The 13,294-nt window shown below is 32.1% G+C and overlaps 1 protein-coding gene across 2 annotated transcripts in view; it reads left to right on the forward strand.

Annotated features, from left to right (window-relative positions):
• Positions 1-13,294, forward strand: part of sha (shavenoid) — a 150,417-nt gene that overhangs the window by 105,191 nt on the left and 31,932 nt on the right. For both annotated transcript variants that reach the window (XM_089096051.1, XM_089096056.1), the window contains exons 6-9: positions 1,551-1,686; positions 3,132-3,291; positions 5,297-5,471; positions 8,320-8,544. In XM_089096051.1, the coding sequence (XP_088952177.1) occupies positions 1,551-1,686; positions 3,132-3,291; positions 5,297-5,471; positions 8,320-8,544 (696 nt within the window). The remainder of the gene's footprint in view (positions 1-1,550; positions 1,687-3,131; positions 3,292-5,296; positions 5,472-8,319; positions 8,545-13,294) is intronic.

Below are 13,294 nucleotides of genomic sequence, written 5' to 3' on the forward strand. Positions count from 1 at the left end.
ATATGAAAATCAGCTAATTTATACGAATTCTTATATCCAAATTTAATTTTTATTGGGCCAATTGGCTCAACCTGATAGTACTTAATTTAGCAGAAGACATTAAGAGTACAAACCAATAAACGCAGATGCCGGCTCAACCAAAACTATTCTCTTACCGGTAAAATTTGTCAAATTTTATAAACAATATAATGAATAATTTTTTTTTCGTGGTCAAACCTGCAGTTGATTTTTCCGAGCTTTTGGCAGAAATTCAGAAAAATGGAAAGGAAAAACTGAATGGAAAGCGAGTTTCTTCGCCAAAGCTTATAACCAATACGATTTCGGGTATGGGCCAGTTAGAAATATAATTAGAAAAGTTTTTGAATCACTAACTGGATAACATTACATTATTTTCTCAATTCACGAACGTGTAACTATATCAAAATTTAAATAGGTAAAAAATACCCTAAGTATGAGCCAACTGACAAATTAGTAGAACACAGAAAAAGTATTGCAACACATGAGGAGGCAAAACGCTAATAGGTATTATGGAAACCAATTTCAAAAGAGAAGTAGACACAAATGACCGGTTTTACCTGTTTTAAACAGCTATGGGGATCTTGACGGACGGCTTGACAGAAACTAGGTAAGGAGCTTGCCAAAACACGTGCTGGTTGAAGTCCATAATAATTTAATACATCTATCCTTTTTTTCTTTCATTAGGGAGTCTAAAAGTATACATAACACCGTGTAGCAAGAAGAAAAGATTATTTTTTTATTTTTGATCACCATTCATCTTTTATATTTGGATTGTTTTTTCCTTTACGGATAACAAAGAAGGTACCTAAATGTTCCGAAGCTTGAAAAAGCAGTAATATTAGAAATACAATGCCATGACCCAAAACTGCAGTCTTTTAAGAAGGTTTCAATTTTGTTTTCAACACCTAAGAAAAAAATATCAGTTGAGACTGTAGGGCTAATTATAAATTCTTTGTGCGTGTATTAGCTCAAAGAGTTGATAGAGGCTTTGAACTGAACCCTTCTCTCCTCTCCCTAGAGCTAGAACAAAACCAGATATCTGTAAATACGCCTACTACGTTAGTTTTCACACTAAAGCAATTTGTAATTTGGCATAGAGATTAGAACAGGTTATAAATAGTACATTTTATTTTATGATTTGCTTAAGTATTTTTTGATTGTCGTTGTTTGCTCAAGAAAGTATTCTCTTTCTTCTTAAAAACTTTTAGTTTTTGCTGTTGTTACTTTTCTCCATTAAGTAATTGATTTTGAAGGCGCTCGATTAATTTACAATTCCTAGTAGCTTGGCAAAACATCTTATTCTATTTAGAGATGTTTCAATTTCATCATGTATATTGTTGACATTTTATTTGACATGCGCTGCATTGAAAACACACCTCTGTTTTATTCTTTATTTAATTATGTTTCTTTTAAAATTCATGTCTACTTAATGAATTATTGTGTTCCCCCCTCCAAGATTATAATTTCTGCTCTTGTTTTCTTTCGGGAATTAGCTATTTACTTAGACAACCGCTAAAATATTTTTTTTCTAGTGGCTTGGAGATGGTTCTTTAAGAATTTCTCTAGATGGCAGAGTAGCATTAGTCCGCCTCTTATGCAAGGATACTGCCAATGCACGAATCGGAGTTTTCTCGCCTTGCATAGCCTTCAGGATAGCAGGCAGTCCAGGTTAGTAATTTAAACAGTTATGATTTTGTTTCAAAATTAAAACCTATGCAGGATTTTACTTTCGGGTTGCAACATGTCAGTAGGCTAAATTAAAAAAAAGTGCGACAAGACGAATTTATGATAACAATCTCGAGGTTTAAAGAGCTTCCCTCCTTTACTTACGGTTTTTATCTTCTTTACACTGGTTATCGAATGCATAACTTGATTTAAAATTCATGTAACCTACAAAACTTTAATAATGAACCATGAAATCGCTTATTTGTAGGGGGTATTCTTACCATTTCCTGAAATTTATTAGATTCGTCCTTCTACATCTTTAAAACTATTTGCATTCTTGTTATAGTTATTCTTGCCTTATCATGAAACCGGAACAAAGGCAAAAATAATGATCCGCTACTAATTTTGATTTTGGTGCGCCTGTGATAATTATTGAGAAAAAATTTTGGAATTGGTTTAGTGTTTTCTTATGACTGTGGGTATGTCAAATGCTCTTAAGTAAATTCTCTAATGAGTTTTTAACAGTTGAATAAAAAGTGAAGAAATATTTAGGGTTCCATGGCGAAAGTGTTTCCTGTCAGTTTTTCTCATGAATACTTATTTTAGAAAACATACTTGCAGCTTTACAATGTTAAAAGCCAATCCAGTACGTCAAAATCCAGAAAACATACATATGTTTATCTTTATGTATATGTATGTTTATTTTAGAAAACAAACTTGCAGCCATACAAAGTTGAAAAGCCAGTCCAGTGTGCACTTGACGTAATTTTTTGTCAATGAGTATTTAGGAAGGAACGTGCTTACAACTTTTTTTTTTGGGGGGGGGGGAGGAAGGGGGGTCAATACCATTGAAGTATTGATAAATATGTATCAAATTTGTTTATAAAAAATGAAAAATTTTCTTTTTGTTCTTGCTTCATAGATGTTTTTTTTATTTTCTTTTTTTTTCAGTGAATTTTTTGTTGTATATTTATTTTTGTTCTCATGACAGAGATTGATCCTAATTTGGTTGTCTTATTTTCTTTTTTGTTTGTTTATTAATAGTTTTGTTTTTTATATATATGGTCTCCCCGGTATGGTCGCCCACCTGGATTAATGTTATATGTTATATAATTTTGTAATTAAACGAAATGAACTGAGCTAAATTTTTATATGAAGAACTGTATTCACATTACATCTGTTTTAAACTTCCAGGTCAGATTGGATATGTAGCTAACGATTACACTCCAACCTCATGCATTCATTAAGGACATGAAACCTCCCTAAGCTCCCTTTGAGAATATAAACTAGGTTATCTAAATGAAAGAAATTCCCAGACCTCTTGTAGATTTAATAAATTTACAGATGGCGTTACTGTGTCTATTTTTTTCAGTTTATTGTGTGTTTTTATTATTTTTTAGTTTTTAGAAAAGCACATATTACATGATAACCATAGTAACTTATTTTAGGAGTAGCTGAGGTTGTTTTTGACGGAGGAGCAGTAGATATTGGCCAATCAGGGTCAGGGTCCATCATTCACCAAAGTAATTACGTCGCCATCGGCATCGCTTCTGGAGTTCTTGGGCTTCTTTATGTCATAGGGGTTGTTATATTTCTAATGAATCGAAGGTAATTTAATCATTAAATTCTCTTGTTTCATCAATCCAACATGAGACTTATTCTTCTTTTTATTTGCTTCTTGTAAAAATTTATCTTTTTTCTTATGTTCTTTGTTCCCGAACGAGAGGGAGGGGCAGAATAATAGCAGAAAAAGAATACATTACGTTTTAAAAATGTATAAAGATAGGAGAAAGAGAAAATTCCTCATTTAAGTATTAGTGAAAACAGAGCTCCTGTTTTTATTGCCCCCCCCCTCTCTTCTGGAAAATATGTTGATATCACCACCAGAAATTGTAAAATTGTCAATGTTTTGCCCACAGAAGTCAATTCTTCTAAAGAAGTTCCTTGATTTGATTTTCTCACATAATTGTCCTCTGTACATGTATAAGTATTAACATACTTACTCAAACGGGGGAAGGGTGAGCTTAGTCCATAGTACCCCCAATCTCCCCGAAAAATTTAAAATAGTAGTCTTACAAGTTCACTTATTTGCGTTTAGTCTTTCAGATAATAGACATTAAAGTGATTCATGATATTTTTCAATATATACAGAGCTTGAAATGCTTATTCTTGACTGTCAACTGAGCTTGCTTGAGTTTTTCTTAGAGAATTTAAAGTATATGTAAAAAGTTACCGAATTAATGGCCGGCGAAAGACTATTGAGAACGTTATTTACAAATTGATCTTTAATGTTTTTTTTCATGCTAGTTAGAGACTTTTATTCCTAATACAATATCCTGTTTTTAGAGAATTTTTAGAGAATGTTTTTAGAGTATATAGAGAATTAGTTACCGAATTAATGGCCGGCGAAAGACTATTGAGAACGTTATTTACAAATTGATCTTTAATGTTTTTTTTCATGCTAGTTAGAGACTTTTATTCCTAATACAATATCCTGTTTTTAGAGAATTTTTAGAGAATGTTTTTAGAGTATATAGAGAATTAGTTACCGAATTAATGGCCGGCGAAAGACTATTGAGAACGTTATTTACAAATTGATCTTTAATGTTTTTTTTCATGCTAGTTAGAGACTTTTCTATTCCTAATACAATATCCTGTTTTTTGGGTGGTTACCTGTTTTTAGTAAAGCACTATTTTTTCAGAATTCTACAAATATAGGGAAATATCATGAGTCAGTTTATTTGGACTGGTTTTGTGAATACATGTTGCATAAACTACGAAATAATATTTTTTTTTGTTTTGAGTTTAAACTTCATTCTTTACTGCCACAAGAATTTTTTTTTTTTCAAAATTAAACACTATATAAATTATTCGAAAGCCATTGTGTCAAATATGTTTGAAGCCCGTTGCATCAATTTCTTTTATTGTAAGATTCATGGTATTGTCAGGTCCCTAACTGCAAGGCCCTAGTAATAAATATTGAATAATTGCCAGTTGTGTTTGTAATTGTGAATAAATTTCTTGGCTAGTTGAAGATATCAATGTTCAAGATACAAAGTTCCCTGTTACAGTGAGTAATGTAAAATAGGAAATACAAGAGAACACCCATGTCTCCTCAGATATAAGTATATATATATATATACATATATATATATATATATATATATATATATATATATATATATATATATATATATATATATATATATATATATATATATATATATATATATATATATATATATATATATAGCGTATATAGCCAAGCTTATAGCCAAGCCTTATAAGCAGGGTTTCCAGTGCATGCAAAGCTGACTGGGTTCCTCATTAGTTCCTAATGCTTGGGCCGACCATAGTAGATAAATTTAATTCAATGCTTTGTGTTAGCTTACGTCTTCTATGATTATTAACCATGTTGTTACAAATGATAAGATTTGAGTGCGAAAGATGTCTCCTTTTCAAAGCTCCATACTTAGCTTTATTTTGATTATTGCTTATTATATTCAAAACACAATTCTTTATGATTTTCTTTCCTTTTCTTACATAATGGCGCTGTATATTTTGTTGCCTTAAATCAGAAAATTAAAATGAATAAATGTTATTTCAATTTCAGAAAGAAAAGAAGAGGAAAGGCTAGGGAGGCAAAACTGAACTCCATAAGCTCTCCATTTGTCGATGATGGTCTACTCAAATCAAATCCTCTCCTTCATTCAAATCACTCACATGGAGATTCTAAAACCACCAACACTCCACTAGTAAACCAAAAGGAAGCCATGGCTTTGTTTCAGGTATTCATAGCTTCTCACTTCATGATAGAAAGCTGCCAGAAGTTAAATCAGCCCCAGCCATTGAAAGTTCGACATCATTACCATTTGCTCTATATTTTAATTCGCATTTCATGAAATTATCTGTTTTTTTTGTGTGGGGGGGGGGCATCAATAATGTGAGTGAGCCAAATTCAATTATTATTTGTTCGTTGACATGGTTTTCGGGGGAATGGGCCTTACGATATACAAATTTGAACCGCAATCTTCAAAATCTCCGGGTCTATAACTCTGTTCACTGCCGGGTGGGACTTAGCTCGCTGGATTCTGCTTCTTTCATCCTGAAAAACTTACACATGGATGCAGCTTAATTCTATATTTTTGAACTTTTTGTTCCTTATTCATAATTTATTTGTACCATAGTGATAGGCGGTCTAGACTGGCTGGCTAGAACAAAGAAGGGGTAAAAACAAGAAAGAATCAAGAGAAGTAAAACGAAAAAAAGTAACCCGACTTAAAAACAACCAACGAATCAGAAATGAATGATGGAAAATTTTTTTGTCCAACTTCTTGTAATCTCAAAGAGACATGAAGTAGAATGACGAAATAAAGATACGAAACTATAAATGAAAAGCACTCCGTGTTCAGGGACATGATTGCTCTTTGACTGATTCATTTCATTTTTGAAGTCTTTTGTTGTTGACGTCTTTTGTGTTTTGGGTATTTTCATCTACTCCCTTTTACTCTTCTTTTCAATTACGGTTTCAACCAAATACTGAGTCAAAATGTTCTACTTTTGCCATTACACCCATTGATTTAATGTTGATTTAGTTTAAGTCTCGTTTTTTCCCAGTTTTGCTAGTTGAATCCGATCAACTTGTCCAATATCCGATGACATTCGTTGAACGAAAAAAATTAGGGTATTTTTCTGTCAAAAATCTATTTGACTAAATAAAAAAATGTGAGGTATTTAGCCTTCTTTGGCCGAGATTGTTGATAAGCAATTAATGAAAGGCTAAAATAAAGGTTACCCAGAACTAAATTGGTTTAAGATGGGAGCATTTTAATTAAAGGTGGGATAAACGACTCTAAGGTGCTCATGTGCAGACAATTCCGACCATTGGGGGTCAGTTAGGGTTGCAAAAGTGCCAAGAAATTACGTTTTATGTCCATAATTTTCTATTTTTCTGGGTTGGAGGGTGTTCATCAGCTTTTTTCCTTTGTGTTTGCTTGGTAAGACCGTGTAAAATCAATATATTTCTTATAAATTTGGGAGAGTGAAAAAAATTATTTAATGTTTCAATTTTTAAATAATGTCATTAAGAACACAAGAATTGAGAGTCAATTATTTGCTCTGAATGAGAAATTAAGATGAAGCCAAATTAAATAACTCTGTAACTGCTAATGTTCCTGTCAATTTACTCCAGTTTTTGATGTCGTTGATGCCTTCCTATTTGTTTGAAAGATTTTTCATCTATTGGATTTTTGAACTTTTTTTATCAGTGGGTTAACAAATATATTTAAATTTGGATAAATCTTATTTTGTGCATTACCCTTGCTTTTCAGGCCACCCTGAGCTATAAAATCATGAGCGTACACAGAGGAAACGGGTATCAGCCCAGTACCTCCTCTTCTCTCAAAATTACTAGATAAATTGGGGTTTTCCTAATAATTTCTTTTATTTCCCAAATATTTCACATTTTGGTTAGAATTCTTGGTTAGAAAATTCTCCTTTTTTTTTCTTGGTTATAAAAATTTCCCCTACATTTTTATGTTTATTGTCCATTCAATTTGCCTTTGTTTTAATTTTAAACTTCTATCCTCATCTGATTCTCCCCTCCCTCCCCTCCAAGGAAGAAATTCTGTCTATGTACCTTGGCTTACTCGTCACTAGGGTTAAAGACTGAATTTTATAACACAACAAAATCAAATTCTTGATCATAAAAAGGGATTTTGACGCTAGAAAAAGTAAGTATAATTTTGTGTATCAAAAACCAATACAAAACCCAGAATAAATTTACAACTACTCTAAACTTTACAAGAAAAATATATTTTATATTTTATTTTATATTTTAAGTTATAACAATCTTCAAAAGATAAGAATTGTTTTTCTTCCATTGGCAATTTTTTACATAAAAAACTATGCCCAATAGTAATTGATTCCGTGACATGATTTACTTTGAAGTATGGTTTTACTATTCATGGAAACTTCAGGATATTCACGAAAAAAATTTATTTCTTTTAATGTCAAGAGCAATTTTCGTGGTTTTTACACTGTGTAGTTATTTAAATATTGGTTTTGCTCTATGTATCTGTTTCAAAGCAAGAAAACTGAAATAAAATTCGGGGACTTGAAAAGATATTTCCCGATTTTGAATTTATTTTTACAACTTTCAATTTTAGGATAACCTTTCCAGTTTCAATGCTCAAATTTCCAGTTTGAAATACAATCTTGTTTCTAGTATAAGACTTCAAAACCAATTAAACATAACATTTTACATCGGATCGGACTGCTTCAATAGTTCAATTTCGTAGAAAATGTGATTTAAATTGTTTTTGTGAAAAGCCCCTGAAATATATTCTGTCGAGCTTTGTGATACATTGAGGGAGGGTTGCCTTATCCTCTGGCAGTTTTGTTTTAGAATATTGTTTAAAAGAGTTTAGTTTAACTTGAGGAGTGTCTTCACGCCCTTTGTCTTGCATTTATACCTTTTTCACCTACAGTTAAAAGAAGTTTTGACGCAAACAGAAGCTATCAATATCACACCCTAAAAATCTTTAAGGCCAAAAAAAGACAAAAATATACCTAATCGACATAGCCAAGGCCTAGAACATTAAAATGTATCTTATTATATTTTCTTCTTGCTTATAGGATGCAGCACGCCGACATTTATCTCCTTCCGGATTCTGCTCTCCAGACCTACGTCATGCAGGCTATCAGCTGGGAGGAAGTCTACTTCCAGGTCAAGTTCCTCACTTTGAAGAGGATTTATTAGACGCTCAGCTGTTCCAAGCTGGATTTGATCCAGCACACCTTACTAAAGAGGACAGAGAGTACATTTTAAGCCAACATTACTTAGACCAAAGCTCTTTCGAGGTTAGTGAAGCTAAAATTTTCTTAGTGTTCCAACTGAGACTGAATAAAACAAACAGTAATATATTATAGGTAGAATACACAATTATTATGAAACATAATATCATTTAGTCTTTATATAATATATAATAATATATGGATATTGCATAAATATTCTTAACAAAATACGAGCCAAATTTACCCAATAATATGAAGTTAATGTGTAAAAATAATACAAAAAATATGAACTATAAAATAATACATCAATATTCTGGGAAATTTAGCATACGCCATTTCAGTTTGCCTATAATCATGTCACTTAAATTTATCAAAGACTAAGAATTCTAACAATTAGGGGATCTTCATTTTTTTCTATTTATAGGTGACAATTTTTTTTTTTAGTTAAAAGAGGTTTTGATTTTATCATTGCATTGTCATATTTTCGTCACAGTTTTGTAATGGGTACAAAGGTGTCTGCAGAAAGTCTTGAGGCAATGGAACCAAGATTGTATCTCTCTATTAGAAAATTACCTTTAAACTTGCTTTGAAAGTTATTAAAGACCATTTACTTTAACTACCTTAAAATCTTGCGTTTTAAATGTAAGTTTTGTGTTCGTCGGGAAGAAGATTCATTTGCAGCAATTCAAAAGGCGTTACGTAATTTTTTTTTTATTAAAATGATTTTTATAGCTTACTTAAACTCAAAACGTTTCAATGGGTTCAATCCATTTTACTATATCTTTTTTTCTAACTCTTAAGATACCTAGAAGTTTTGGCTTCTCAAGAATACGTTATATTCTATTCCCGCATTGGTAGAAATTTCCGAAAGTGGAATCATTGACTTTGATATAAGTTTTGTATTTTCGGTATTTTAAGTGCCTTTGACAACTTATCTTGTACAAGAACTAGCTTGTGATCAGTATATTGAATCCCCAAAAGAAATTGTTGGTTTAACTCCTGTCCTATAATTCCTTCTTTGCAACGCAATACTTTTTGAATTATAACAGAAAAGCAGTGTTGCCACTTTGCCCTTCTCTGGGGTTATACTACTATTAGGGAAATTGACAGATAGGTAGTTCAGATTGTCTGACAAATCTGACAATTTCTCATCAAATATATCATCTATCAGCAATTAAAGTTCTTATTTTAGAAAATAACAAACACCAAGTATATCCCTTCGTCTTCCATTAATAATCTAAGAATGATACGATATCAAAATAGTATTGAAAAGAAAGTTTTAGGCTTGAGAAAATGTTGTTGTTTTTTTAAAGCACTTTTTTACATCGATTTTGAAGCAAAAATTGAATTGAACAAGTGTCTTAAGAAAAAACTTTTAAAAACAAAGTAAAAATAACAAAAAAGGGGAATATAAATCGAAAGGGGCACTTACTGACGAGAAATAAGGACCACAAAGATTTTGAACTAGTATATGTAAGAAGTCTGAGTAGACAAATCCAGTAAAAACAGAAAGATTACTTGTAAATAATCTTGTAACTCGATAACCCTCCATTCTTTTTACTGGCGTCATATTACACCTAGGAGAACCAATCAGATGAAATATAAATTTGTATGAAATTATAGCTTATTCTTGTCTTGGAATGATGGAAGAGTAATGTTTTTTTTTGCTCATTGCATCAAATAACTCCAGAACAATTCAAGAGCAAAAATTGCTTAGACCACATTGACTTATGTATATCCAGGCATTTTATCTGTGTGTTTTCTCTGTCTTGTTTAAATGTTGTACCCAGTACTCATAAATTTAGATTTTCTATTATATTTGTAGATCAGAAGCCAATATAAAATGTTTTGAACTGTCGAATAGCTTTTTTGAATCATTTGAAATTTACTGCATCTCATTAGAATGAGCCCAGGAATGGGTGTTGTTAACGAATTTGCGAAAAAATAAGCAAGAAAAAACGGGTTTTAATTTTAATAAAGTAGTGAAACAATATATAACAACAAATAAACACTTAATTAAAAAATACTTCGTATATTTCGGCCAGACGTCCGGGTGCCTTTCTCAACGGAAAAAAACGAAAAAACGAAAAAATGTTCTTTTAAAAAATAACACACATATACATACAATAACTAAACACGCGAAACGAGAAAAAAATATAAATAAATAACTAGGAAACAAACTCACATGTTTAACAAAACTTCCAGCACTGGCGTATTTAACGCAATAAACAAAAGCGAATGCCTATATTGATACCATGCGTCACTCTCCTCTTACAATCAATGGGTGTTGTTAACATGTTTGTAGTTTGTAGTTGAAATATTCAGGGTTATGAAAAGAGATTGGCTCAAAGTTTCAGGTTGCAAATGAGCTTGTAAACCCGTCTAGAGCTTCAAATAATTATTAGCCATTTACATAAAAAAGTTTGTAGCTATAATTTAGCAGGGTTCGTGAAGTAAGGAGAGCGAAAAATTATGCTATATCTCACGTGTTTTCAGGTGTGTTGATTCACAAAAGGGAGGGGAGCGCTCTTGTTCAGTTTTTTTATGATAGTACAAAAAAAAACATACTATAATGGTCCAGTGGGGAGAGGTGGGTGAGCTTTTTTTATGAAAATACCAAGAATTTTTTCAAAAGCTAAGGGGCAATTGCGCCCCCGTGTGTTTCCTCTGAATGATTGTGCTAATTCATTCTATTTCGTCATGAAACTTAAATGTCTATTAATTTTTCGAATATTGGTTCCCTTTCTTGGGAACTACGTATCATACTATATTAACAATAAAAAGAATGCAATAAAAATTTCAAGAGACCAAATGAAGTCATCGAAATTTTTGCCAGGATCCAACAAAACACTTAAAGCTTATTATATTTAAAAATAAGGTTGCATCCGATACATGCGAGCATCTTATTTTGCAACTTAATTACTTCACGTCCACACACGTCAATCATGGGCGCCCATAAGCTGAATTCTAAGGGGGGCAAACCTTGTCTAATTGGCACTTTCAATGATATATAATAGAAATCTCTGAAAAAAATATAAATATAAGGCAGCATCATTCATCCAGGGGGAGGGGGGGGTGCCCTCCCCCCTTATGGGTGCCCACGTCTAAAAAGTAGAATTTTCTTTAATTTGCTCTACATATTGTTGGACTATATATTGCTCTACATATTGTGGAGATATTAGTGAAAATAGTAGATTAGATTCAAAATAGGATGTATTATTTCTCTTAGGTCAAATTCTCATCAAAAATCCTACAGACCATTTCGAGACCCTTCCCCAGAAAATATTCAAGAAATAAACACTAATATTCAGCAATGTATATACATATTTAGCTGAAAATATAAATTTTATTTTTCAAACCAAACTTCTAGAATTCTTTCATAAAACTGCGTATCATACAATATTATAGAAAAAAGGATTAAAACCATCCAGAGAACTAGGAAATCATTAAAGAGTGTTTCCTATTACTCAGCCAAACACTCATTGCCTATAATACGAGCATTTAAAAAAAAGTTTAATCCGATATACGTTTAATCTGATAACTAGAACTCCCCTAATTTTCTCTCCGCCTAGTATGGGATAATATAATATTCACCAAAATATGCTATTGGAAAATCCTTCTTCAGTGACAAATGCTGTGGACCATCGGAGTTCACTCTTCACCTGGAAAATTAGGGAAATGAAAAGTAGTGAACAATGTCCTGTTCAAGCCGGACATTTATATACGTTCTTGGTCAAAGTTCCTACTAAAAGTGGCTCATACCATTCAAGCCCATCTTCCTCCAAAGAAATTAAAAAAATAAACATAATTATGCAGCAACACTAAAATCCAGTGTTGTCAAATTTTATCCGACAAATATAGCAATGTCAATTTTTACCAGCTTGCAATTTTTGAACTATCTCATGAAACTGCTGTCTATCAACAAGAATGCAAAGTTCTTCTTAGTGAAACATTGTCTTCAGTTGCTTTTTTAACAACTAATAACATATACGTTAGGGATATTAACAATTAGATGGCGATATTGTTCCTGCACAACTCATGAATTTTCAAAAAATTTTCGGAACGGTCAGAATGGTGGACGCAGTAAGTGAACCAGTTGAGTTGTGTGCACTGTAAGCCCAACTATCTTTGCTTGAACTCAAAAATGTATTTTCAGACCAAAACTGAGTTGTGTTTATGTTTGACTGAAAATATCATACAGGATCAACAGAACAAAGCAAGTTTCGTTAAAAATTTTCATAGCTTATTTAGCTCCATAAAATAGAACTAGCCCTCGTTTTCCCTAGATATCGGATAAGAACAAGTTTTTTCTTTTTTTCCCATATTATCTTAAAGGAGCAACCTTAGACATCTATGGACACAATAAGTAACTAAGAGCATTTTAGAACCAAATGAATTGAAGCATCCAACGGGAAGTATAATAAATACATCTTATCGAACTTTTATTCCTACTTTGTTTCAACGTTTACATTTATCTGCTTTTCTCCTGACATAGCTAGAGGACTTTTGTTTAATTAATTCAGTAGCTCTTATGGCTCTAATACCGATGGAAGCAAGGGAAATTAGGATGGTTTCAAGACACAAGTATGCTGTTATTGGTGTCAAAGGTAAGGATCTAGTAGTGACGAGACTTAAATGAAAGCTGAAATTTAGAAAGATAAACTACCTTCTTGGTAGATTTTCAAGATGGGAATTTGAGAGAAACTTTTCAAGAACAGTTGTATATGAAATTAGTTTTGATGCATTCTTGCTTTTAATACACCTTAGCAGCTTTTGATGCCCTTGTGACTTTGATAACAATAGAAAGTCGGCTGCG

This window comes from Artemia sp. Qi Xiang Cuo, chromosome 1 (assembly GCF_049724085.1).
Source record: "Artemia sp. Qi Xiang Cuo chromosome 1, ASM4972408v1, whole genome shotgun sequence".
In the NCBI taxonomy this organism is placed as follows: Eukaryota; Metazoa; Arthropoda; class Branchiopoda; order Anostraca; family Artemiidae; genus Artemia; species Artemia sp. Qi Xiang Cuo.